At 55.0% G+C, this 24022-nt stretch overlaps 8 protein-coding genes across 8 annotated transcripts; 3 read left to right on the top strand and 5 right to left on the bottom strand.

Moving 5' to 3' along the window:
- Nucleotides 1-198: 198 nt before the first annotated feature.
- Nucleotides 199-2571, top strand: J7T54_001448 (uncharacterized protein; the record flags this gene model as incomplete). The annotated part of the gene is made up of 4 exons (XM_051506327.1): nt 199-243; nt 775-865; nt 918-1996; nt 2281-2571. 4 exons carry the CDS (start codon nt 199-201, stop codon nt 2569-2571), a joined length of 1506 nt encoding a protein of 501 aa, XP_051362342.1.
- Nucleotides 2572-3478: 907 nt separating this feature from the next.
- J7T54_001447 (uncharacterized protein) lies at nt 3479-6791 on the bottom strand (the record flags this gene model as incomplete). Its single annotated transcript, XM_051506326.1, has 5 exons — nt 3479-3843; nt 3920-3974; nt 4290-5330; nt 5433-5677; nt 5771-6791. The coding sequence occupies 5 exons, from the start codon at nt 6789-6791 to the stop codon at nt 3479-3481; spliced, it is 2727 nt and encodes a 908-aa protein (XP_051362341.1).
- A 2068-nt stretch (nt 6792-8859) lies between these two features.
- Nucleotides 8860-10372, bottom strand: J7T54_001446 (Protein OS-like protein; the record flags this gene model as incomplete). Its single annotated transcript, XM_051506325.1, has 2 exons — nt 8860-10140; nt 10271-10372. The coding sequence occupies 2 exons, from the start codon at nt 10370-10372 to the stop codon at nt 8860-8862; spliced, it is 1383 nt and encodes a 460-aa protein (XP_051362340.1).
- Nucleotides 10373-13260: 2888 nt separating this feature from the next.
- J7T54_001445 (uncharacterized protein) lies at nt 13261-15114 on the top strand (the record flags this gene model as incomplete). The annotated part of the gene is made up of 2 exons (XM_051506324.1): nt 13261-13464; nt 13531-15114. 2 exons carry the CDS (start codon nt 13261-13263, stop codon nt 15112-15114), a joined length of 1788 nt encoding a protein of 595 aa, XP_051362339.1.
- Nucleotides 15115-16907: 1793 nt separating this feature from the next.
- On the bottom strand, nt 16908-17591 carry J7T54_001444 (uncharacterized protein; the record flags this gene model as incomplete). Its single annotated transcript, XM_051506323.1, has 2 exons — nt 16908-17405; nt 17463-17591. The coding sequence occupies 2 exons, from the start codon at nt 17589-17591 to the stop codon at nt 16908-16910; spliced, it is 627 nt and encodes a 208-aa protein (XP_051362338.1).
- Nucleotides 17592-18233: 642 nt separating this feature from the next.
- J7T54_001443 (uncharacterized protein) lies at nt 18234-18976 on the top strand (the record flags this gene model as incomplete). The annotated part of the gene is made up of 2 exons (XM_051506322.1): nt 18234-18360; nt 18411-18976. The coding sequence occupies 2 exons, from the start codon at nt 18234-18236 to the stop codon at nt 18974-18976; spliced, it is 693 nt and encodes a 230-aa protein (XP_051362337.1).
- Nucleotides 18977-19089: 113 nt separating this feature from the next.
- On the bottom strand, nt 19090-21503 carry J7T54_001442 (Trehalose phosphorylase; the record flags this gene model as incomplete). Its single annotated transcript, XM_051506321.1, has 8 exons — nt 19090-19681; nt 19744-19870; nt 19921-19943; nt 20064-20350; nt 20402-20604; nt 20660-20940; nt 20994-21394; nt 21456-21503. The coding sequence occupies 8 exons, from the start codon at nt 21501-21503 to the stop codon at nt 19090-19092; spliced, it is 1962 nt and encodes a 653-aa protein (XP_051362336.1).
- A 567-nt stretch (nt 21504-22070) lies between these two features.
- Nucleotides 22071-23667, bottom strand: J7T54_001441 (Bifunctional solanapyrone synthase 1; the record flags this gene model as incomplete). The annotated part of the gene is made up of 5 exons (XM_051506319.1): nt 22071-22522; nt 22906-22981; nt 23031-23089; nt 23142-23271; nt 23332-23667. The coding sequence occupies 5 exons, from the start codon at nt 23665-23667 to the stop codon at nt 22071-22073; spliced, it is 1053 nt and encodes a 350-aa protein (XP_051362335.1).
- Between the last annotated feature and the right edge of the window lie 355 nt (nt 23668-24022).

The following is a 24022-nucleotide window of genomic DNA, read 5'->3' as shown; positions in this document are numbered from 1 at the left end:
GTCAATTGTCGCAATGCTTGCTAGAGTCCGTGTTCCTCCGATGATTTCAGCGTGAGTCAACTCGAATCAAGAAATCAACGAAGAATATAAGAAAATCGACTTCTGATCCCGCCCTCTCGATGAAATACGCGAGTCACTTCGGCCCATACCGAGCCTAGTGGCACTGGATCACTTCATGACTCGGCCAATCCCGAAAATATGGGGATGAACTTCTCCATCAGGATTGGGCACGCCATCGAGCTGGTATCTGTCGTTATCAGACATCAAACTGAGTGAACCTTATCTCTCCGCACTCGGCGCGCTGTAGATAAGGTCCCTCGGTCCTGTCCGAGGCTCAACGACACACTCGTATAACACCGCTCGGCCCTGGATACCCGCGCAAGGAGCATAGCCACTGGTCCGCTGTCATGGAGACACTACCAACTTACAACCTTCAGCCCTCGGTCTCAAAGGCTTGTGCTCGGTGTCACGCGAGGAAGGTCAAAGTGAGTCGGCGACACCTGGCCCAGCGAGCCCCTATCACATCGGGTCTCGAACTGATAGCAGCCAAAGTGCGACCAAAAAGTGCCACGCTGCGCAGCATGCACTCGTCATAATGAAGAGTGCAACATCACAGACTGTGTCTCGTATCCTTACAGTGCGATACTTGCCTTGCAAACCGAGATTGAACGTCTGAAAGCGAGGCTGCAACAGGCACACACAGCATCGGAGACATACAACGACCCCCCCAGGGCAGATAATGGATCCCGATTGCCGAGACAAGCCTCTGATAAGGACGTGAATGTGTCGTTCCCTGGAACAGAAGCCGAGGAGGTCGGGGTTCTGTCCATCGGCGGCCCTAGTCGTTTTACCCAAGATCAATATGGTATGGCCCCCCTTCAGATCAGCCGAAGCCGTCGACTGATGATGTCTTGCAGTGGGAAGCGCAGCAGGATCAACCTTTGCACGCATCTTCTTCAAGCAGCTTAACCTGAGGGCATCGGAAAGGAGCGGGGTGGACTTGGACCCTCTACCAGATACCATCGGCGCCTCGCTGCCATCGTGGGCAACCGCAAGGTTCCTTTTGTCACGATACATTGCTCGGGTGCATACATGGTGGCCATTCCTGCAGCTTCCAGGGCTTCGGCAGCTCTTCCAGTCCATGTATGGGAACCATAGGGCGACCAGCAGCGATGATCGCTTCATTGTGTTCATGGTACTCGCCCTTGCCAGCAGTGCATCGCAGGACGACCCCGAGTATGGCGCCCTCCTAGACATGAACGAGCCCAGGGCTTACTTCGACACTGCTCTTCGCTTCTTTGTGAGCTTCTACGACCATCCGCGAGATATTTTTGGCATCCAGGCCGTGCTTCTACTCTCGATTTGGATGCTCAGTTCATCCTCCAGCAGTCACTGCAACGATCTCTGGCACTTGAGTCGCTATGTCATGTCTGCAGCGATTGAGAGCGGGTTGCATCGCCACAATGCCGCTTGGGGCTTTTCTTCCGACGAGCTGGAGACACGCAATCGCACTTGGTGGTGCATCTACGTTCTCGAGAGACAGGTTGCTGTGTTGACAGGCCGAGTGCTCTCCATCCGGGACCACGCCATCCATGCGCTGCAACCGAAGCAGAGTAGCTTGGATGTCTTGAGCGAAGGTGAGGCCAGCGTAGCTGCTGTTTTTCACAAGCACAGTTTTCGGCCCTTCGAGCTCATGATTCGTCTGCGTCAGTTAGCTGGCCGTGTGCTCGAGTCAGTTTACATCGGCCGTGGACCGGACGGTAAGGCATACGCAACGTCGTTCCAGCAGATCTATGCGACATCAGAAGAGTCACGGCGCGAGTTGAGCCAGTGGAAGTGTGACCTCGACAACTCTGATCTAAAACCGTCGAGAGAATATTCCGAGTTGAAAGTCGAGTATAGTCTTCTTGTGTTGCTGGTCAACCGACCCAGTCCCACGTTCATGGTACCATCAACGGCCATGATGACTGCGTGCTCCAAGGCTGTGTCGAGTACGGTCCGTCAATGGACACGATTGCGCACCTCATATGGCCTGAATGCGATTTGCAGTAGTTTCAGGCAGCTTCACAGTGTTCTCGTAGTTGCTTTAGCTGGCTTGTATTGTGACTGGTGAGTCGAAGCCGCTTTTGTTGCGTCGGGAGATCTTGCTTACCTTGCATTTTCACCAGGCGCCTACTTTCGATGTCGGGGGAACATGGACTGGCCAGCGCATCGAGCGATGCACGACACTGGCACGACGTGGCCGCCTGTCTGGATATTCTGAGAGACGGTATCCGACAGATCAACAAACCCAGTCTGAGGCGATACCAAGAGCTTCTGCAGAAGGTGAGGTTCACGGTGTACGACAGCCACCAGCGGCGCAGAAGTAGCATGACGCAACCTCTGGCGCAGCATGATACTGGGTCAACGCCAAGTTTGGGTGGTCTTGATATGAACATGGACACCTTCAGCCAAGGTGATCAAGGCTTCGAGGCGTACATCAACAACGTCTCGACGTTCTTCGACGAAGGCACCCTGGATCTTGACCCAGCGCTGAGTATATGGTACGATGCAATCCGTGAAGAGATTTGACGGCCCAGGAGGGGAGAAAGTTGCTGGCCCGGATCCAGCTGGACTTTTGCGATATCCTGCACATCCAAGGAGACTTGAAGTCACATATAGAACCCGCCACATATGTTCATGAAACAAAGTCTCGCGGCAAGGTGCATCGACCTTTCCCTCTGCCACGACGTCCTTGACGCTTGCGCGAACAACATCGGGTCAAGCCAAGTATGCCCGGAAGCGGCATCTCCCCTGAAGACCGGAAACTCGCATCCGCCCTTTCCACCCGAACTCAGGGACGTCGCCCGGACACACTCAGTGTTCTCCGTTGGTGACAGATTATTGAGGGGAAGAAGTGGTACAAGGCCAACCTTGGCAACCGACACCCTTTCTACTTGAAACAAGCCACCTTGTATTTCCCCAGATTTCGGAACCCGGGTACGCACGCGGTCATGTGAGCACAAAGTCTCATGTAATGACCCGAGTGTCTATAGTCCAAGCGGGTGAATTTTCAACGCAAGCACGCGAAGTGAAAGCAAATCACATGCTAGCTGTAATACTGCCACTGCATTTACGTGCACATGCTGCAATATAATCTTCGCAAAGAGCGGCAAGGTGATTAGACAGCTTGATTGAGACATGTGAAATTGTAACCTTGCTAGCTGTCTCGCGATCTCGCTTTTGGTGGGAATATCTGAGATGACAGTATGCGTGTCTAGGACTAGGTTTCATGAATGTCCATAAAACCATCCTGTCCCCCTCTCTCTTTCTCGGTTAGAAATATCACATCCGCACACTGCACCATTCTCATCTTTTCTCATTGTAAACTTTGAAGCTCACAATTCGATTTCCTTTCATCCCGCCATCACCTGCTCCCCCACACTCTTCTCGGAGGACCCCAACCTCATACCACACAAGATCTCACAAGATGTCTTGCCTATTTCCTATCCTGCTTGCTCTTGCCTCTCTGGCCGCGGCAAACCCCATCCCCAGAGGGCACATGAACGCCGGGCAACTCACATTCTTCCATCCAGGGCTGGGAGCTTGTGGCCAGAGCCACCAAGACGGCTCCCTCATAACCGCCATATCGGCTCCTCTGTTCGACAGCGGCCGACCTCAATACTGTGGCAACCATATACGCGTCAAGGGCCCCCTGGGCGATGTCGTAGTTGAGGTCGTCGACCGCTGCGCTGGTTGCGACCAGTGGGATCTTGACCTTTCGCCTGCAGCTTTCGAGCAAGCCGTTGGTGGTCTCGGTGTTGGCCGGACCAAAGCTAAATGGGAATGGGTCTAGACTAGGATCTGATAACATCAAAGTGCTGAATCACAGTCTCCGGACATGCTCCGCTTGCACAGCACATAGTCGATGTTTACTCACAGGAATAAAGTTGCCCCATGCCGTTGTTCTGATTCATGATGTTTTGCCTTCCCGGCTATTGAGATTTGACAACGCTTCACCTTTCCTGAAGTGGTTCGGGTCATCTATGCAAGCCATACTGGCGCCGGTTTGCCCGTCCTAAGCAAGCAATACTCCAAATAACAATTGAACCACCAACTCCTAAGAAAATGAAAAATGATCGCTCTCATAATGGCAATGGATCCTCCTCTGTGCGCGCTCCCAAAAGCCGACTGTCGTGTTGACTCGATCGATCATTACATAGTCCCTAGCCATTTTTCATACTATTGGAACGATGTCGGTTGAAGCGCTGTTTTACCCAGCTCCTCCGAGTTCCAGTCGCGTTGCTCACGTTGCCACCGCCTGCTGCTGCCGGCTCTTGCGCTACCACTTTTTCAGTGTGCGCTGACACGGCAGTGATGGCTGTTGTGGGTCTGTCGATGTTTGTAAAGTAGTTGGCGTTGTTGCAACTCGGACGCTTGTCGCCAATAGGCGCTGGTGTTGCTCGTGACAGAGCGTCGTTCATTGGGTCGTCACCCATGTTCTGTTCTGGTTGCGCTTTTCCAGCAGCCGGTCGTGGTGCAGTTCCTTGGTCCTGGCTATCTGTTGCCGTTGACGCTGAGGGAGTGTTCTGCGGAAGGGGTCCTCCGCCAAAAGACCGACGCCAGAAGCCTTTCACGGCATCCCGGGTTCGTTGAGTCGTAATCGGCGGATACTGTTTATTGTGCCCCGTCGCCGCATCGGGTACCTGTTGCGTGAAGTTCTGCTGTACAGGTGTCTTCATATTGTCTCGATTCTGCCCGTTGTCGCTGTTGCGTCGCTGTCGTTGAGCATGTCTCTTCGCGACCCTCTGCTGAGGTGCGTGTTTCAGTCCCGGTTTCATCCCAGCTCGAGACGTCTGCTGTGCCGCAGGTAAGGCCTCTGCGGGGATAGCATCATACAATTGATCGCTGGTGGGACCAACAACAGCTCCTTCCATGCCAAAGCTCAGGGAGAGCGGGTCTCTGATGCTACTCGTATATGTCAAGCCAGCGTTGTGGTCCCATGCGGTCCCGTTTGAGGCAAAGCCAAACAGGTCTGGCTCCTCTCTCTTGTCATGTCCCGCTCGCTCCCACATCTCCTGCTTCGATGCGAAGGAATCAATCTCCGAGTCTTCAGTGTCGAACCCGTAATCCCTGTCTCTTCGATAAGAGATTGTGGACTCATCAGCTGACCGAGGCCTTTGCGGGATCGACCTTGGTATCTGGTTCAGGCTGTTGCCCAGAGTTTCGGTCCTCCTTATGGTCGGGGCGTCTGCTGGCATAGGTGTGCTGCCAACTTGAGTCTTCAAGGACACCCCTTCATTGCGGCTGGGAACGTTCACATGATCATTAGAACGGTCGTTCAGTCCGTTCTGTCTCCTCTCAAGTGTATCAGTCGACTTTTTAAATCGCTGCAGAGTGGATGAAGCGACCGTGTCAGGCGTAGGTGGAAGAGTTTGCTCATAAAGACTCACGCCACCTGGTGCGTCCGTATTGACTTTAGCCAAATTGTCTCGCTTCTCGGCGCGGAGAACCCGACGACTGGCCATACGCTGAAGTTTAGGTTGTTCGATGGCGGTCGCTGGTCTTGAAGAGCTCGATTGTCGTGACAAGTCCCGCCGCGGCGAGTACGAAGGATCCATGCGCTCGATGCGCTGCAACGGACTGTCTTCGATGACACTTGTGATAGGTTGGATCTGACCAGCACTGCCGAGCCGGCCTGGCGTACGAAATCGGGGAGGTACGCTACTTGCACCTCGACGGCTGGGGCTGGCTGCGACTGACCGCTGAGATGGCGAAGAGGTACGCTCACCTCTGATAGATGGCGAACCATCAGCCAGATATGCTGCGTTCCCATTCCTCTTGTTCGAAGGGTATACGCTGACGAACGAACTCTTGCTCAGAACACTCAGCGAAGGACTGTCCAGATCAGGATCGCCCAATTCAGAAGTTCCCTCAGGGACACGAGCAAGGCTGACGACGCTGCCTCTCACGCCAGTGTATACATTGCGAAGATTCTCTGTTGCCTCACTGCGGTCTGACATGAAACTCGGCACTCTGTGCAGCGTTGCGGGCTCGGGGCGTCGCTCGGGTGTCGCTGCTCTGTACGAGGGATCCTCGGGAACCGGGCGGTAGGCCGCGTTGAACAAGCTCTGTGCTTCGACGTGGCGAACCATGTTCCGCTCCTTGGTGAGAGTATCGACCTTTTCTTCCAGCATGATGATCATGGCCACGGCTTCTTCCACAGCCTTGTCTCTCTTCTCCAGTTCTGAGATGAGCCTGTCGTTCATATCCTCGACCTCGGACTTCTCCACCTGCAGGGCCTCCATTCGCTCTTCAAGGGCAGTCTGTCTTTCGCGTCGATGGTATAGCTCCAGCTTGAGGTCAAAGTTCTGCTTGTGCAGCCCCGAGACGACGTGCTCCATCTCCTTCAACGCCAGACCCTTGCCCTGCCCCGTTTCGCCGTCCGTACGCAATGGCTGACGTCCAGCATCGGACCCCGCATACTTACTAGAGCATGTCTGGTGCAAGCTACTAGCATCGATCGAGGTTGTCATGTCGCTGCTGGACTTCGAAGCATTCGACGCTGCTGCTGAGGTCCTGTGGCCCTCGACCTGACGCTGAGTCTGTAGCTTCTCCTGCAGCAAAGTCGACACAGGCGTCCTTCTGGCTGATTCGGTGCTGTCCTCGCGATTCGATTGACGCGTCGGCCTCTGCGCGGGACGTGGAGAGCCGGGCTTCGCGCTATTGGCAAGGTGAGCCCGGTGCGCATGGCTGAACGGCGATGAACTCCGGTTTGACGATGACAAGGAAGCGGCACTGTCGGTTGGCATCCTGCCGTTGACGGATGAGCGCGAGGCTCGATCTAAAGCTGCTTGGCCAGGTCTTTCTCGGATTATCGGCTGACACTCCATGGTGACGGAAGAGCTGCTGGTGTTGGTTGTGCTAGCTCAGGTGAAGAGAAGCATAGAGCAAGAACTCGAATGCTGGACCATAGCGACCGTGATCAACACGACGTGCCACTGGTTGATCGGCCAACTGCTGTGCTCCCCACGTATGCTTTGAGGAATGAACGTGTCTCGTAGAGTGGGAGCGTGGGCGAATGGAATTGCGGGCTGCGAGATGGCGAGATAACGGCCTTGTCTTGAGGATACGATCTAATGACGTGTTCGAAGAGTCACAATTCGTTGCGAGGCGTCGTGCAGTCCGGATTGTCGAATCGTGCGTATGAAGGGTGGTGCTTTAGGTTGACAGTCCAGGGCCACTCACTATCTACGTCGGCAGAAACGGTTCATGAACGGTTGGCTTAGCCGTGACAACAGGATTGTTGAAATGTGTAGGCCTTGCAGGCAAAGAAGAAGTGAACAAAGTAGGGATGGAAGCGAGTGGTGAGAGATTGTTGGTCCATGGTTTGGCGGACGATCGTCAAATTGCTGGAGGACTGGACTGGAGACTGGATGGCAGGCCCCAGGCCCTGCAGGGGGTTCCAGCAGGTGCAGTAGCGCTGCAGCCGGTGTGCATAAGGCGATAATGAATGGTCCATATGGGATGGGAGGTGCAATGTTAGGCCGTCGATAGGTAGGCAGGCAGGCAGGCAGAGGATTACCAGAGCCCAGAGCCCAATGACGCGGTGGGCATTGATGACATGGAGCACAAGTCAGGTCGGCGCACAAGACGCACGACTGCGCTGCCCGGACTGGACTGGACTGGAGATTGCGAGCAATGCAAGTCAACTCAACGTGCGCTTCTCGCTCTGCCTCACCTGATACGCCTCTAAGTTAGAGGGCCGACGCCGTCTATCGTGAGAGCTGCCTTCTCCTTGCTCGTGTGCTTGCAGTTGCACTGCGGATGAAGCAGCAAGCCAGCACAAGTCTTAGCAGAGACGACAATCTTCTCTCTCCACCAAATTGACATGGAGCTCGTCCCCTGACCTAGCGCAAACCACTTTATTCTTCCCAGCTCTCATCACACCAATCAGCCCGCTTTCCGGTGCCGTGGGCGGCAGTGCCGTCAGGGGCGCGGATGCACTTCCGTCCACCCAAGCCTGGCACCATTCTCATGTCGTCACATCCTCACCCAACCAGAGCTTTGCTTCACCCGGTCAACGCGCGTTGCCTCCATGAGGATTCACGACAATGGCCTCTGTAGCACACAATGAAAGCCGTAAGACAAGGCCCTCTTTACGAAACGCGGGGTTTGCAATTCAGACCGCCTGTCCGTCCGTTGCATCTCGGGCAAGGCAATTAATTGTTCTGCTCTGGTCTGGTGTGGGTCATGATAGCTCGGTCAGTCCGTGAAACGATGAAGTACAAAGTCTAGCTCATTATATGTAAGTAACTTATTGATATGAAGTTGTTTCACCACACACTAAATCCATTGGCGTTACTAACTTACCATGTCCTGGCCCGACCCTGCCCGCCATGGCCGACCTTCGGCAGACTCTAGATCCCGTCTGTTTGCGCCACCGACTGGAAATGGAGCAGTCCACACACAAACCTCGGAAAGGGTGACGTGACTGGCGGTCACACTAGTCGGTAGTGTCTTTGTACGAGACAACAATCGAACAACGCTTGTTACCTTTTCGTTGACGCATAGCCATTCAACGACTACCTGTCCCGTTACCTCTCACACTTCAGTTCAAGAAACCTCGTTCCAAGCATCACCAACCCAAGATCGAGGCAAGTCGTTGCTTGGGAGCATATGTAGTCTCCACCTCAGCAGTAGCAAGACAAAGTTAATACAATTATCACCCAAATGCACGCCTTCACGTGGTGCAAGGGTGGTCCAAAAGCCCAGCAGTACAGCGGATAGGGTAGGTGAATGAGGTTGATCGTGATCATGTCAAATTCCAAACGCTGATGCATAACAAAACTCATTCGACCCCAGCCAGGAGTCTCCCAATTACAGCTCGTCCTTCATCTTCTCCTCGCTGCCCTCTTCATCGCCCTTGTCTGCCGTGGTCTTGCCAGCCTCGTCCTCCGAGCCAGTCTCGTCGCTCTGATCATCATCCACGTAGCCTCTGAGCTCTCTATCTTCATTGGGCAATTCCACAATCTCTATCCGCCAGCCAAGGTCCCCTGCCAACCGCTCGACTTCCTGACGCATCTCTTCCACCATCTGCGGGTCAATCTCGTATGTTTCCATGTCGTCCAGGTCCATAGCCTCAACTTTGCCTCCGTCAGCTTTGCTCGCGCGCTTGGCGACGAGTTCGATGAGGCCTTCCTCGTGAAATGGGTTCCCGAGGGGATTGCGGGGTGTGTTCAGTTGCACTGGCGGCTTGCCCTGCTCGTCGCCGCCCGACAGGATGTTGCGGGCACCCACAACGACACCCCCGACAACCTGCTGCTTCTTCCCCGGCGCCTTGAGGGGATTCTGGTCTTCTTTCTGTGGCATCCATCCATCCGCACCATCAACGTCTGCCGTCTGCTCTTCGCCCAGCAAGGGAGGCGGCGACCCTTTCTCGACGATGAGTTGACAGCTGATAGGATTCGCCGTGATCTCCTTGGGCGGCAGGAAAGCCACGTCGTTGCAAAGGCGGGGAGTGTTCACTACCATGAGGTAGGCACAGATGGTGACCTCCTTGATCCAAGAGATGCGCGGCTCTCTCAGTCCGGGAACACAATGGTACTGGACCTCAATGGTCCTCTCTCGTCCGGTCAGGTCGCATACCGTACCGCCCTCCAGCTTTTGCACCAGATACTTCTGGTCCGCCTTTATCTGGACTTCCGCTGGCACCGGCTTATCGTCCTCGTCGAGCAGTTGCTCCTGTGATGATGTAGAACGTGGCAGCGACGGCACCGCGCCAAGGACATACTCGGCAGTCGACTTGTCACGGATCGGTGCCCTCCCCAAAGGTGGCGTCGCAGCAGCATGGAACTGCACAATCTCGACATTGTTGCAGAAGCGATATGTCCACCACCCGGAACCAAAGTAGAGACAATTCTGTGCCAGGTCCCCTAGCAATTCCCAGCCACTGAGCGTGGCACGACTGAGCTCCCGCGCCTCCTCCGCCTTTGCGAGCTCGTTGGCTGTTTGGTTCTCGGGCGCATCGGGTTGAAGCATGGGGATCGAGCAGAGGTACTCCTGCGAGGAGAGCTTCATGATTTTGAACTCCTTGCCTGCACCGTCATATTCAGGCAAGCCGGAGTTGCCTTCGGTTGTCGCATGGGAAAGATCGGTCGACTGTGTCGCGTGGGGAGCGTCGCCAGCTAGTAATGACTGCGCATCGTCTTTTGATATCCATTGATCATCGAAAACGACATCAAACTTAATTAATTAGTCAAGTGAAGAAATCGAGTAGCGAGTGTCGTACCTGGGGAAACGCTAGGAGATCCTCGTGGACGCTGAAGCTTCGCGCCTGAGCTCCGCCGAGCCTGAGGGACGCGACAAGTAGCGCAGCGTTGCGGCGGCGCATGGTGTTCAAGACCCTGAGCCAGAGGAGAGAAGCAAAGGTTTGCCTGTGTCGTGTAAGTGTAGCTGGAGAGGCGACAATAAGTGATCATCAAGTAGACCCCATTGTGCAGATGGCTTCCAACCGGTAAGGTCAATCTGTCATCCATTAACGTCGGGGTCGATGACCCCCGGTCCCCGATCGGAGCAGTGTCACGTGGTGCGTTCAAGGCCTTCACTGCTGCACACCAGTTGAGATTCCCGGACGACAAGTCGCGACGTGCGACCTTTGATAGGCTGTCGCTCAGAGGACATTGGCAGCACCTTTGATACAGCCGCCACGGACCTAATCGCACCGGACGCTGGCTCAGTTCTCGTAGAAGAGCACCCTGGAAGACAGACAAGTTTTGTCTCCAGGGTGATTTGGGCACACTGTACATTGGTATCCAAAGGGCTCGAATACACTACGAGACCCAAGATGCAACATAAGCTATCAACACTGCCGCACTGCCTCTTCTTGTCAACATGTATTCATCAAGAATACAGCAGAGGCCGTTGCATCAATTGCCATTCAAGATAGGAGCACTCACCGAGACGCACCGACCATCAGATTACCGGAAGTTTTCTAACGCTACCTTCAAGTCCTACTGCTCGCAGCCAAACGACATGGAGCTCGTGGCGAAGCCAGGCGAGCCGCAAGGCCTTCACGGACAGAGTTGATGTTGGGCGCCAATCAACCTCGCAAGCAATGCTCAGGTGAGGAGCCACCATGATGCTGAGTAACGCGGAAGAGCAGCGGGTCGATGCACGGTCGAGTCAGCCGCAAATAGCATTAGCCAGACACGACAACAACTATTCCCATCGTTTGCGAGCATTAACGTCGCTGTGATATACATGCGTAGGCCGGATACTCGACCGTGGTGACAGCCAACCCCACCAACATGCCAAAAGAGGAGGATGCGTGTCGGTGGATCCTCGCGGCCTCGCCTCACTTTCCACCTGACGTCCAGAGCCAATCGACGGTGATCACCTCCAGGGTTGCACCTTGGCTGCGTGGGGTGAAGTGAGATGAGCCACTGAGCCAGATGAGTGCGCAGGCTGATGGTGTGCCTGGAGTGCTAGCGTCGACATCACGACCGTTATGCTCGAATGATGGTCATCGCGTGCCGTGCAATGAATGCCCAACGTCAAAATGACATAGTAGCTTATATCCGAGGGGCGGAAAGAAGAGGCACCACGTAATGCACTGGCCTCTACGGATACGGCGCTGTAATTATTTATTATAATTGAATCTATCAGGTCTTGCCTAACGCTGCGTCTTTGAGTGGACTGTTGAAGATGGATGGACGTGACGTTTCGAAACAAAAAGAAGCACCACTTGATCGCTTTGCAATTGCAGCATGAGAAAGGGCCCACGCGTCATTAGGTGGTTAATTAGCAGCGACTCAGCCTGGGCTGCTTGCTGATCGCGCAGAAGGGATGATGTACTCTGTACTGACGATCGGGCAGCTTGTTGCTTTTTCCATGGCATCGTTATTGTGACATTTAGCTTTAGTTAGCTTTTGCAACGCTGCTGGTCCCTGGACCTGGAGTGCACAGGATGCGCAGATCTGATCGCCGCCGCAATTGCACCCAGAGCTATATAATAAGATTCGGATATGCGCGAGTTGATAAATAGCAGGACCAGACAGTTCTGTTTTCAAGTTCTGCTGAGCCGAGATCGTGCATGATGTGCATTGTATTAATCTCACGATCAGGTCGCAAGTTCTGATTCATAGCTTACCTTACTGAATTGACCGAGATATTAACGGGGCCCAGTCCATGGACTCGGACAACTTTCTCCAAGCTCTGTGACAGCCATATCGTGTGCATGCATGCATGCGCTGTTGTGTCTTGTCGTTTTCACACTGACTGACCGCTAGAGAGGCGCAGCTAGCGTCGTGGGCGTCACGGCTGGAGTACGTAGTCCTACGTAACATACTTCAATGGGACGGCACGAGGCAAGTGCGGGACGACAGGCTCGATGTTGTCTCGGTGTTGACGGAATCGCAGGACAGACAATCAGCCGGGCGTCAGTCTCAATCATGGGATGGTCTGTTTGCGAGTCCAAGTAGTGACAACGCATCAGGACGCGGACGAAGCTGTTGGGCTCCAGTCCGCTACTTTGTCCAATTATGTGCCTCTGGCGGGCGATATACCAATCACCTGGCCCGTTTCGAATGGTGTCGATGTGCTGTGCGCTGGAGAAGGAGGATGCGAGAGCTGTTAGCGCCGCGAGCACGCTTATTGCCGACGCACTAACGATGGGTCTGGCCGCCCCGGGCGCACCACGACGGCCTCGTGGTCTGGTCCGCCGCCGTATGCCTGTCTGCTTGCGCTGCCAGAGTGCCAGAGCCCAACTTCAGTGCTTCACAGCGACCGCGAGTCCACCCGTGGGCCTTGGACCAACACTACACCCACCAGGGCCACCACCCACTGACAACCATGCATGAGGGCGCCCAGGATCCCCTTCTGGTATGGTGGGGAGCGCTGTCACTCGCCTTGCTGCAATCGTTGGCTGCTCGCCCTTCTCATTCCTAACTGCATCTTTAAGCCCCTTCATCCCTCACAAACACCTGAACCGAAGACTTTCGTTCTGTTCTCCCTATTCGATCCCTTGAATCTATCCTGTCGAACCCATCTTTCGCTCCCATCCAGTATTGACCCGTCCCTGTCAAATTATTCTTCCAATTCTCCAGCCAGCCAGCCAGCCCTACGGTACCTTACCTTACCTAACTTTACCCCTTCACTCACTCCAGTCCTGTGCTGTAAACCTCGACTTAGCGATACCCGACCTCATCCATCACCACTACGGATACACATACCCCAGCTACACCACACCATCTTCTTGCTCATCACTACCCATCAAACAGTATGATTTTCGAGTCGAATCCCGTCGCCCAAGCCGTCGACGACGACCATATAAGTGGCTCCAGCAAAACAACACCGCCAGGGCTGCTGTTCGCCATCGGCCACAACACTGTGGTCCAACCTGGCCTGTCGAATCCTGGATGGGATCCCGCCATGCTTGCGCGAAGCATGTCTCACGTCTTGACTGACGGATACTCCAGTCAACCTGTTGGTGCAAGTCTCCCAGCCTGCTCCCTATTCTATAGAATGACCACTAACCTTATGCTGATGCAGGCGATCCAGTCCCAGCCGCTTCAGAAGGCTCTGACCCAGCACCCGCAACAACACTATCAAGGCCACAGGGTTCCAGTGCCATTCACAAGTCAGGGCAACAACATTGCCAGGATCAGCGCCGTTCCCATGAATCGCTCTCAATCGGCGCAGCCAGACCTCATGCGTGGTCACATGGGACACCCAAGCAGCACGGGCCAGCCGCTCCCCATCGTCAACGAGCACGACGTCCTTCAGGGTGTTGGCAAGAGTCCCGCCGACTATCTTGCTGGCCAGCCCGACGACTCGGACTTCCTGTCTACCCGCCTTGATGGCTGGGGCAACATGCCCTTCGACCACTTTTACTACGCCGACCCGCAGTCGAGATGCCCTTCAATGATCTCAGGTTCCACAATGCCCGAGGCAACGCCCATGACCCGAGGGAACAGCACCATGTCCAACGCATTGCATACGGGCACACCCATGGTCCAATCGGGATCGGCGCAGAGCATGGTATACGGATCAGACATGAACCTGTTCGCACTATATGGCGATGGCAGCAAGGACCCCCTTGTCCCCTTCGACTCGCTCGACGGTTGCGGTGCCAGCTTCAAGCCCCACGGTGACTACACGTCGAATGAAACGGAGGCTGCGACCGCGAATCAGGCCCAGTCTGCCGAGATGGAGAGGACCGAGTCAAACATGAGCACGTCCAGCACCAGCTCCCAGCGGCGATACCGCGAGCGACAACAGCAAATCCTTCGCAACGGCCAAGCGCAGTCCAAGCTGGAGCCCAAGCCGCAACCGCCTCAGACCAACGCCGACGCCAAGAAAAACCCAGTGGCCCTGCCCAAATCCACGCAGCATGCCGCGCCGCAATCTTCCAAGAAACTTCGCTGCACAGAATGCACCGACTACACCGAGTTTCGAGGCGACCACGAACTCCGACGCCACATGGACGCGAAGCACAACCGATTCGTCACGGTCTTCCAGTGTCGCGACCCTGCCGCACAGGGCATGAGCAGCGCGGTCCGGCCCAAAGTACCCTTGCTCGGTTGCAAGAGCTGTGACGCCGGCAAGTTCTACGGCCAATACTACAACGCCGCAGCACACCTTCGCCGCGCGCACTTTTCGCCGCGCGAGGCCCGCAGCAACCGCCGCAACTCGAAACAAGAGAAGCGTGGCGGCAGCGCGGGCGGACACTGGCCTCCCATGGACGAGTTGAAACTATGGATGGTCAAGGTGAGCGTTTCTCAGGAGGATGCCAAGAAGGGCTCCTCCTCGGCCACCTCGAGTCCTTTGGAACCTTCCGATGCCGACGACGAGACGATCAGCTCAGATGACGCGGAGGTTGATTGTCAGGAATCAGGCCATGCATCTTTCAGCTTGTCCGAGACCAGCTCTGGAACCGGGACACCGGATCAGAGCGCCTACACTGTCGCGGGTGCTTGCATGGACTTTAGCTACGGATCGACAATGCCGGCCATGGACGCCATGGGATACTCGCCCGCAAGCTTCGAGCCAGCTCCATGGATCGATCATGATCTCTGCACTTTCGCACAATCATCATCTTTTGAATTGGTCGACTCGATGTTTCCTTCGAACTGAGTGCTGCTCCCGTACATCTCTCTACGGGTTCGCGCCATGATCCTCGCACGTTTTACTTTTCTCAAACCCATACTAGGTCTTCCACAACCTTCCCAAAAACATTTGCATGCCTGCTCTGCTTGGCGCCGGCAAGCGGAGCCCCTTGGCTCCATTCTTTCTTTCTTTCTTGCTCATAATTTCTTTTCGGGCTGGCGCACTGATTTTCTTCGCTTCTCTTTTGGTCCGCCAGCCCACTGTACTGATCACGATGACACGAGAGGAGAGACGGGGATACGTTCAAAGTCCCAGACCGCATGGCTGTCATGGGCACATCTACATCTGCCACCACTGCCGCGTGGATCGCGGCACACCACGGCTTGGTGCTGGCACATATGGCTGCTGCATCATAATATTCGGTGGAAGGTCGGGAGCCTTTTCTCCTTCTTCTTTTCTTCCGGCGACGTGTATATAGAGACTAGCGACACGACTGATGACGGTGTTTTGGGATGGGATGAAGCAGCAATCGCTTCGATTGGGCGTTTTGATTACTATTCTCGGATGGTCGAACAGCATATTGATATGGGCCTGTATTGGGATATTTTGGACATGCGCTGGAGTTTTGGGGCTCGCTTTCGGGCTCGACATGAGCATTTCGGTATGGCTGCCATGGGTTTGGCTAGGACTTCTGTGGGATTATCACGGCGAGATGCCAGGTGTCAATGTTAGGTACCAGGATTCGGGACATTTCTGTCGATGGCGCAGGGAAGAATGTGCACGCGAGTTCCAGAGCTCTGTCTGCTTTTTGAGTCAATTGATTGAAGTTGTTGATTACTAGTATGTGGTGTGGTGAGACTCCACTACTATCGGTAAGCTGCGTCCTTTGGAGGCCATCGTCAATCAGAACCAGACGCCCTCCTGCGACATTTCACAACTTCTGACCAAATTCGAGGAGCAGCGAGAGGCAGCCCCAACAGTGCCCACGATGGCTCCAGGGCAGAAGAGGCCTGAACCACGTCGCCATATCGTTCAGTCCCACGGTCGAGGTACTTTCGCCGATGCGATTCTGTCCATCTTTTTTGCGTCCGCCACAGCAGCCCTGTCTACTCCACGCCTTTCGCTCTGCTTGCTTGCAGCGATTTACTTTTCTCATCTTCGACGCATCGTACTGCCAGACCTCATCTTTATTTGGCCTCACGCTTTGACGGACATGAAGACCGCCAAATCGTCGCCTCATTATTTCCTTGACTCGGCGACCGACTATAGTTGGTCCTGGTTGGTGACCTGGTCTCTGGTTGCCGTGATCCTTTCTGAACGGTCTAGAAAAAACCGCCGGGGGCGGCTCTTGGACTTGTGCGGTGGACGTGTCGCAGACCCGTGGTATACGCTGTGGCTTTTCACATGCATCCTGAGCATGGAAAGCGCCTTTGTCCGGGCTTCGTGGTCTTGTGCGCAGCTTTGGGCCTACGCCTCCCTCCTCGGTGCCGGGGAAGTAGAGCGACACTTTGTCATCGCTCTGCTTCACGAGAAAAAGTGGCGAATCATGGCGCAACTCTGTCTTGTGCTGGAATGGCTGCTTCGTTCAGTCCTACCCTTGATCCGAGGGCGCTGGCTCCTCGCGAGCGGATGGGCAGTCGTCGTGGGCGTGACGGTGCACCTCGTGCGTTTCTCCAACAAGTACTTTCTCTGGCTGGAGATGAGCGATGTCTTTGTTACCTTGGGATACTGCCTTGTAGCCAGCTTGCTTGTGTCGGTGCGCATGGCAGAGCAAAAGTGGCAGCGACTGAGGGAAGCGTAGTAGTCATTATTCATTATCGTTATTTCTTCACCCTCTCAGTCCACTCCTTTGCTCCTTTGATGCCTTCATGAGCTCTTCTGAACAGCTTCCTTTCCCATTCCTCCAGACCTCGGAGGAACTCCTCCTGCTGTCCACCCAGACCGCCCTCGTCCGCTTTCCGTGCGTGCAGACCGACGTCGCCTGCTCGGACGGTCCACGTCCGCCGCAGCACCTCGCTCAATTCTTTCTCGTCAAACAAATCTAGCATGCGCACGCCGACACCGTACAGGTGCACAGACTGGTCTCGTAGCGGGACCGCCCGCGGATCGGCCTTGAGCGCGGACAGTACAGCCGTTCCCAGGCACGGGGGGATGTTGAGGGTGAGCGGGGGTGAGGAGTCGCCTGACGACGCGAGCGCGAGAAGTTCGGCGAGCCAGAGAGGCAGGGTCAACGGGGTGCCGGGTTTGAGGACTTGCGAGGGCGCGTTGTTGAGGTGGCCCAGGTAGGGCACTTCGAGCTCGAATGTGCAGGGCACTTTCTGCCAAAGGGTCAGTACATGATTCTTGGAGTTGTAGGCGTTTAGAAGGGCTTGTACCTCCCCGTCTGTCAAGATGGCGTCGACATCGTAGTAGGACATTGTGACACGGTGCTGCTCGTGGAGGGGAACCGAGAGACGCGTCGTGGGGTTGAGACGCACAATGTGCGCAGCGTCAGGCGCCCTCATTAACAGTAGAGCTACCGGTCACCACCATCTACTTCACGATGCAGTCGCGCTGCCATAATTGCTGAGATATCCGAGAGAATTTAGAGCTTCTAATAAGAGAAACAATCTAAATGTCAACATGACTTTGCTGCTCTTCAAGGTGTTTGTGCAAACCGTTAGGCTCGCGAACATGGAACAGCATTCAGGTGGCTCGCCCCATGAACCATAGGGGCTAAAGTAGGCGTAAATTAAATGCTCCTAAAGTTATTTCTGCTCGTTTGTTCTGAATTGGTTTTGCCAGAAACCGTCAATAGACTTTCCGAATGCTATGTTCCTCGCGCGGACACCAACGGCCAGAGGACGGTATGCGATGCTTTACTTCAGGTTAAGCAAAATGTGCTAATCGGTGCCTGAGTTGGCTGACTCGGACTCCGAGTTCCCGGACTAGCTCAACCTGGAATAGTGGATCTTCCGACGTAATTTAGCTCTCGGCAACCCGAGCTCTCAAATGTCGTTTTGTTGACATCATCCGAGGTCTTCCACCTCCACCACGCACTACGGCTACATAGACCATTGGTACGCACACTCCCCACTGATATCTTTCCTTTCGACACACCAATTGACTCTTTGCGACAATCGAATTGACTGACACGAACAGCAATCATGTCTGCTACTCTTCTGCGCACCTCTGCCCTCCGCGCTGGCATCCGCGCTAGCGCCGCGAAGCCCATGGCCGGCATGGCCTCGACTTCGTTCGTCCGCGGCAAGGCTACCCTCCCCGACCTGCCTTGTACGTAGATCTACTCACCACCGGACTGTTTACTGTACTGACCAGACTAGACGACTACGGCGCCCTCGAGCCGCACATCTCCGGCCAGATCATGGAGCTCCACCACGCCAAGCACCACCAGACCTACGTGAACGGCGTCAACGCGGCCATCGAGGCCATTGGCGACGCCCAGGCCAAGGGCGACGCCGCTGCCGCTGCAACCCAGGCTCCCCTCCTCAACTTCCACGGCGGAGGCCACATCAACCACTCCCTTTTCTGGGAGAACCTGGCCCCCAACGGCAAGGGCGGCGGTGGTGAGCCCACCGGCAAGCTCCTGACCGCCATCAACGAGGACTTTGGCTCGTTTGACAACCTCAAGAAGCAGGCCAACACCGCGCTGGCCGGTATTCAGGGCTCTGGATGGGCATGGCTCGTCAAGGACAAGACGAGCGGCACCCTCGGCCTGGTCACCAGGATGGGACAGGACCCCGTGTCGGGCAACCTGGAGCCCCTGATGGGCATTGATGCCTGGGAGCACGCCTACTACCTGCAGTACCAGAACCGCAAGGCCGAGTACTTTGGCGCCATTTGGGAGGTCATCAACTGGGGCAACGTGGCCAAGCGCTTTGAGAAGTGAAGCGTCCAGCTGTCTACCATGTGAATAGCACTTGTACCATTTGCCAGCTACAGCCTAGTTTTCAATACCTTACTGATTCAAGAAAATTCTATCCTGTCGTACCTGCAGCGAAATTACTTGCTTGCTTGATCGGTGAATTTTCGGGGCAGCCTGTTTTCACCCGTTTGGTATGGCTGCCCAGCTTCTTCCCTGGCCATGTCATTCACCCACCGCCCATGGGCCTTGAGCCCGCGAGCGCCAACCTCCCTCCACTTGGCGCCGAGATAATACCATGCAAGAGCATTGCCAACCGTGCCGACCTCGTCGCTGACACCTCGTTTGGCTTCCAGGCTCATTCTCCTGTGCAGCTCGTCGTCGCGGAACAGTTCGAGCAGGTGCTGTGCTACGCTTCTGTGATCGCCAACATCTACCAGAAAGCCATTCACCCGGTCCTTGACCTGCAATGGGATACCACCCGCCTTGGTGGCGATGACAGGCCGTCCTGCGTGAAGCGCCTCGGATACCTTGACCTCGAAACCTTCACGCGTCGATAGCTGCAGGACCACGTGGGCATTGGCGACCAAGGTGTTCAGAAGCTGGTCATTGGGTTCGAGTCGCATGATGGAGCAGTCCGGGACTAGATCTGGGTAGTCAGTCTCGAGCTGCGTCATCGTCTGGTCGTAGACGGTGGATGCGTCGGGATCATCGATTGATCCATTACCACAGCTAAGTTCATCTGGTTACCACGGATTCATCCATTATGCCTGGCGGTTCGAAGTGGTGCTCACATGCAAAGTTGGGGAGGGTCGATGACACCGTCCTGCTTGCAGAGACGGCGGAACTCTCCATAAGAGGCAATGACATCAGGCAGGCCTTTCGATGGATCGAAGCGCGCGATCTGTACAATGTACTTTCCTACAGTTGTCAGTACTTCATTCCATGTCCCTCTAGGGAACGATACATACGAGCTGGCCACGCAAGTTCAGCCCTGGGATACGTTGTTAGCGCCTAACCAATCTCCCGCGAAAAGAACCAGGCAACTGGTACATACGTTCTATGTTCATGGCATTGCATATCGTATAGATGTCCGTAGTATCCTGTGTCAAACCGGTTCAATGGCTTGTTCAAGCCATCCAGCCAGTCGGTCGTCGCAGGCAGGTATGCCACTTTCTCCCTTGGCACGTGTTTGGGGACAAAACCGGGTATTGGATGCGAAATAAACATGTCTGCGTGGCGAATGTTCTCCCAAAGATACGACCATACGTCTTCTTGGGGCGAGCCGGTCTTGGCCACGAGATCGGAGCGGATCTGGATGTGAGAGCGATACAACACAGGGCGCTCAGGCGTCAACTTCTTGATGACGGGGATCAGTCCCGGCATCTGAGGATCATCGACCTAAACACCGAAGACTCAGAAAAAGCTAAAAAGTAAGATGAGAGCACTCACGACTATGACATGTGCACCGCCTTCTTCTGGTGGTCGGAGAGGACCTCCTGGACAGAGCCAGTATCGATTGGCATTGTCGACGATCCAATCTACGATGAGTTGTTTCTCTTGGTCTGTAATATGCACTCCAGGCTCGCTTACGCCCTGGAGGATGTTGTGAATGTTCTTGGTGATGCGGAAGACGCCTGCTCGCGGTTTGGGCACTGTTCCCCGTCAGAGCCGCCGCGTGCTGGGGACAGCAAACTCGAGACAACTCACCGTACCAGCGCAGATTAACGCCCGTAAGCTGCGAGAGGCGGACCAGCGCATGGCGCATCAAAGCCACGCCACCACCTTGGGGCGTGCTGCTGAAGAAGGCGATCCGCGTGTTGCCGTCGTTGAGCTGGCGAGCAAAGTGCAGCATGCTGTCCCAGGTCCTTGGGCCACACGTATCTCTGTGGTTTTCCAGGGTTGTCAGACAAGCCCGGAATGCAGCATCTGTCTGGACGCGGCCCTTGAAGCCTACATGCAATAGGGGAGCTAGTGATGGGCCAAAGTGCCTGAGGACTATTGTCAGCGTGTCCGATGCACGGGAGAGAGGGCTTGACTTCACATGATGCATTTGCGACCCATGGAATCGGCCTGCTCGTCGAGACTCTTGACATTCCACAATCCGCTGTGTCGAGACGCGCCCTCGGGTTCCATGACGATGGGCACAATGTCCAGCTCCAGCCATAATTTCGAGCACAACGTGGGACTCAGCTCGTGCAGCGCAATCGGTATACCGGCGCCGATGAATTTGAAGAAGTTGTCCTTCTCATATTTCTCCAGAGCGGGGATGACGTGCTCAGCGATGGGGTCCTTGGACGTGATCGGGTCACTCTGATCGTGCGAGCGCAGACGGACGCATCCCTCGGAGGAGTCCAGGAGGTATGTCGCGTCGTGTGCGGCTATGGACAGGTTCGCCGTGTCGCCGTCATCTGTCAGCGAGACGGACATACCCAGGTACAAGGTCTGCAGAACTCAGCGCTCTCGTTCATCCCACGGAGACAGGGGGGGGAGCAGCTTCAAGTACCGTGAGAGGAGGGCCAAAGTGTGATTTTCCCTTGGCCACAAGGCTCATGCGTCGCTTATGGTGATGCGACTCACTGGCCCTGAAACGGCCAGGCTCACCCGACGATGCCGCTCCATCAGACATTGCGTCTCTCATGATGAAGATGCAACTCGAAGCATGAAGGTTTTGATGCTATCGGGGCCGGGTGCATGAGAACTTGAGGCTCTGGCCGTGAGAACACACTGGCCTGTGTAAGCGCTTTGGCACTGCCTGCTTGCTTGACCTGCCATTGACGTAAGAAGTAATGGAAGAAACGGAGCTGAATGGTCGGCACGTTGCTGTGACGGGATGGTTACACGCCACCTTGATCGAATGGTTGTGGTAGCCGCCCCTCTATGCTGGGCATTAGGGGGAACCTTGTTTTCCCACGACCGGCCATGATTACCACAAAGACTGCTGAATGATATGTATGGTTCTTTCTGACTTCTCATGCATTCCTTCTAGCCTCAGTTTCCTGCGTGCCATCCGCGCAGCTAGGTATAGCAAGCTCCGACTGGACGCTTTCTCGAAGGCTATTGTACAGCGAAGACATGCTCTTTGATTGATTTCCAAGTGTGCACACGTATGCAACATAGATTAGCTACGTCTTGTAATTTTGAACCCGCCAGTGACCCTGTCCTGGAAGAACCCCTCGGGGTCGTACTTCTTGGCCATCCTCTCAAGACGGTCAAGATTCCCCTTTCCATATGTGCCCAAAGGGTCCTGCTCGCGGTTTGCGTAGTTGACGTAGAGCCATTTGTTGTCTTGCCCCGTTTTCTCCGCATACGCCTGGACCGCGGTGGTGGCATCGCGCAGCTTGTTTGCCAAGAAAGACTTGTACTTGTCCGAAGGCATCAGCGCTTCGAGCTGTACTACGATGGAGTTCTTGGTGAGGGTCTCTTCCAGGCTGAGGATGTTGTCGCCGCCCTTCTTGTATGTAGTCGGCAAAGGCGTCATGACGAAGATGATATTGACGGACTCGTCAATGTCGCCTTGAATGCCGGCGACGAGGGAATTAAAGACCTCTAGGAACTTGAGGCCCATATCGACTGTGTTTTGGAACGTGAGTGTTACCAGATATTGTACAGGCCGGGAGTGCTTTGCATTCGCAGTGCGATTCCAGTGACGGGCTGCGACATGCGGAAATCGACCAGAGGACCCAAGTCCTCAAGTCCCTGGAACGAGGCGGAGTTTTTGATAGCATCCGTATTCGCAGTGATGAAAGCCACAGACGAGCCAGTCTCAAGTGTCCAGGAGTACGAAACAAAGCTCGTCTCTGCTGGGTTCACGCGGCTGTTGTCGACCATGCCGACAAATCTGTCAGCGATGGCTGGAGCTTAAGCTATCGGGAATGTCATGACGCCGCCAAAGAGGTGGTGTGAGGCGAATGTCTTGAGTTCGAAGTGTGTCACGACACCAATGTTATTCATACCGCCCTTCAAGGCCTTGAAGAGATCGGCATTCTCTGTAGCATCTGCCGTCGCGACGGTACCATCAGCCAGGACAACCTGTCCGGTGGTCAACTTCGTGCCCGGCAATATTTGTAATTGAACTCACCTCGTAGCTCACAATATTATCTGCAGACATGCCCAGTTTTCCGGAATACCACGAGAATCCTATCAGACGTTTGAGCGAGATGACAAAGACAACCGAAGGGCATGGACCTACCACCGCCGAGCAGGAACCCGGCAACGCCGACATGGCCTTCTCTCCTACCAGTTGTCATTGCACCCTGTGCTTCAAGCGTGGGGTATACCTCGCCCCAACGAGCACCGCTTCCCACGACAACAGTACGATCCTGGACAATGGGTTTCAGTGATCTCTGCGGGGGAAACTAATGGCACGCATAAAAACATACCTCAGCGGTTCCATTCGGTCCTGGCGCATAGTCCACTTCGTCTATGGCACCAAGATCAATAGTGACGCCATATTGGACGTTGTTGGACGGAAAAGGCGAGTGGCCACCACTGCGGATTCCAACGAGCCAGCACTTCCCATCTTCTTCGCTCAGAGCTTTGAGCCCCGTCGACACTTGTCTTGTCGAGCGCGGCTGCAAGATGCACCGAGGATTGATGTCCTGAACGTCGGCAGAATAGTAGGAGCTGAGTGTTGAGGCGTACTCATCATCCTCGGGGTAGTACAGTACCTCCGAAAGGCCAGCATTGCTCAACGCGCGGCACTGGGCTATCAGCATATGTATCCCGGGGAATCTGACATTCTCTTCCATGGTCCCAGCCATGGAATTAGCAACGACTCACCACCCGGACTCCCACTCTGTCCTTCTCGCTGAGGGAACGAGACAGGTCCTGAGACGTGACTCCCACCGCGCTGAGGAGCAACAGAAAGGGGAGAGAACAGCCATGCAGAACTCGCATCATCTCAAACAGGCCAATGATCAAAGAGTGTCAAAGGGTTTAGAGCCGGAGTGCACCTGCTCTCTATGTGGGTTTCGAGGGCAACCCAATGTGGGTGGTGGGATGGTCCTGTAAATACTTCATATTGACGACCGTCGTACTCGTATACTATCACAGAGCTGCCAAGACAAGATC

The sequence above is a fragment of the Emericellopsis cladophorae genome (assembly GCF_022114955.1).
Source record: "Emericellopsis cladophorae strain MUM 19.33 chromosome Unknown NODE_21_length_315015_cov_118_186755, whole genome shotgun sequence".
In the NCBI taxonomy this organism is placed as follows: Eukaryota; Fungi; Ascomycota; class Sordariomycetes; order Hypocreales; family Bionectriaceae; genus Emericellopsis; species Emericellopsis cladophorae.
This window is presented reverse-complemented; position numbering and strand designations above follow the sequence as displayed.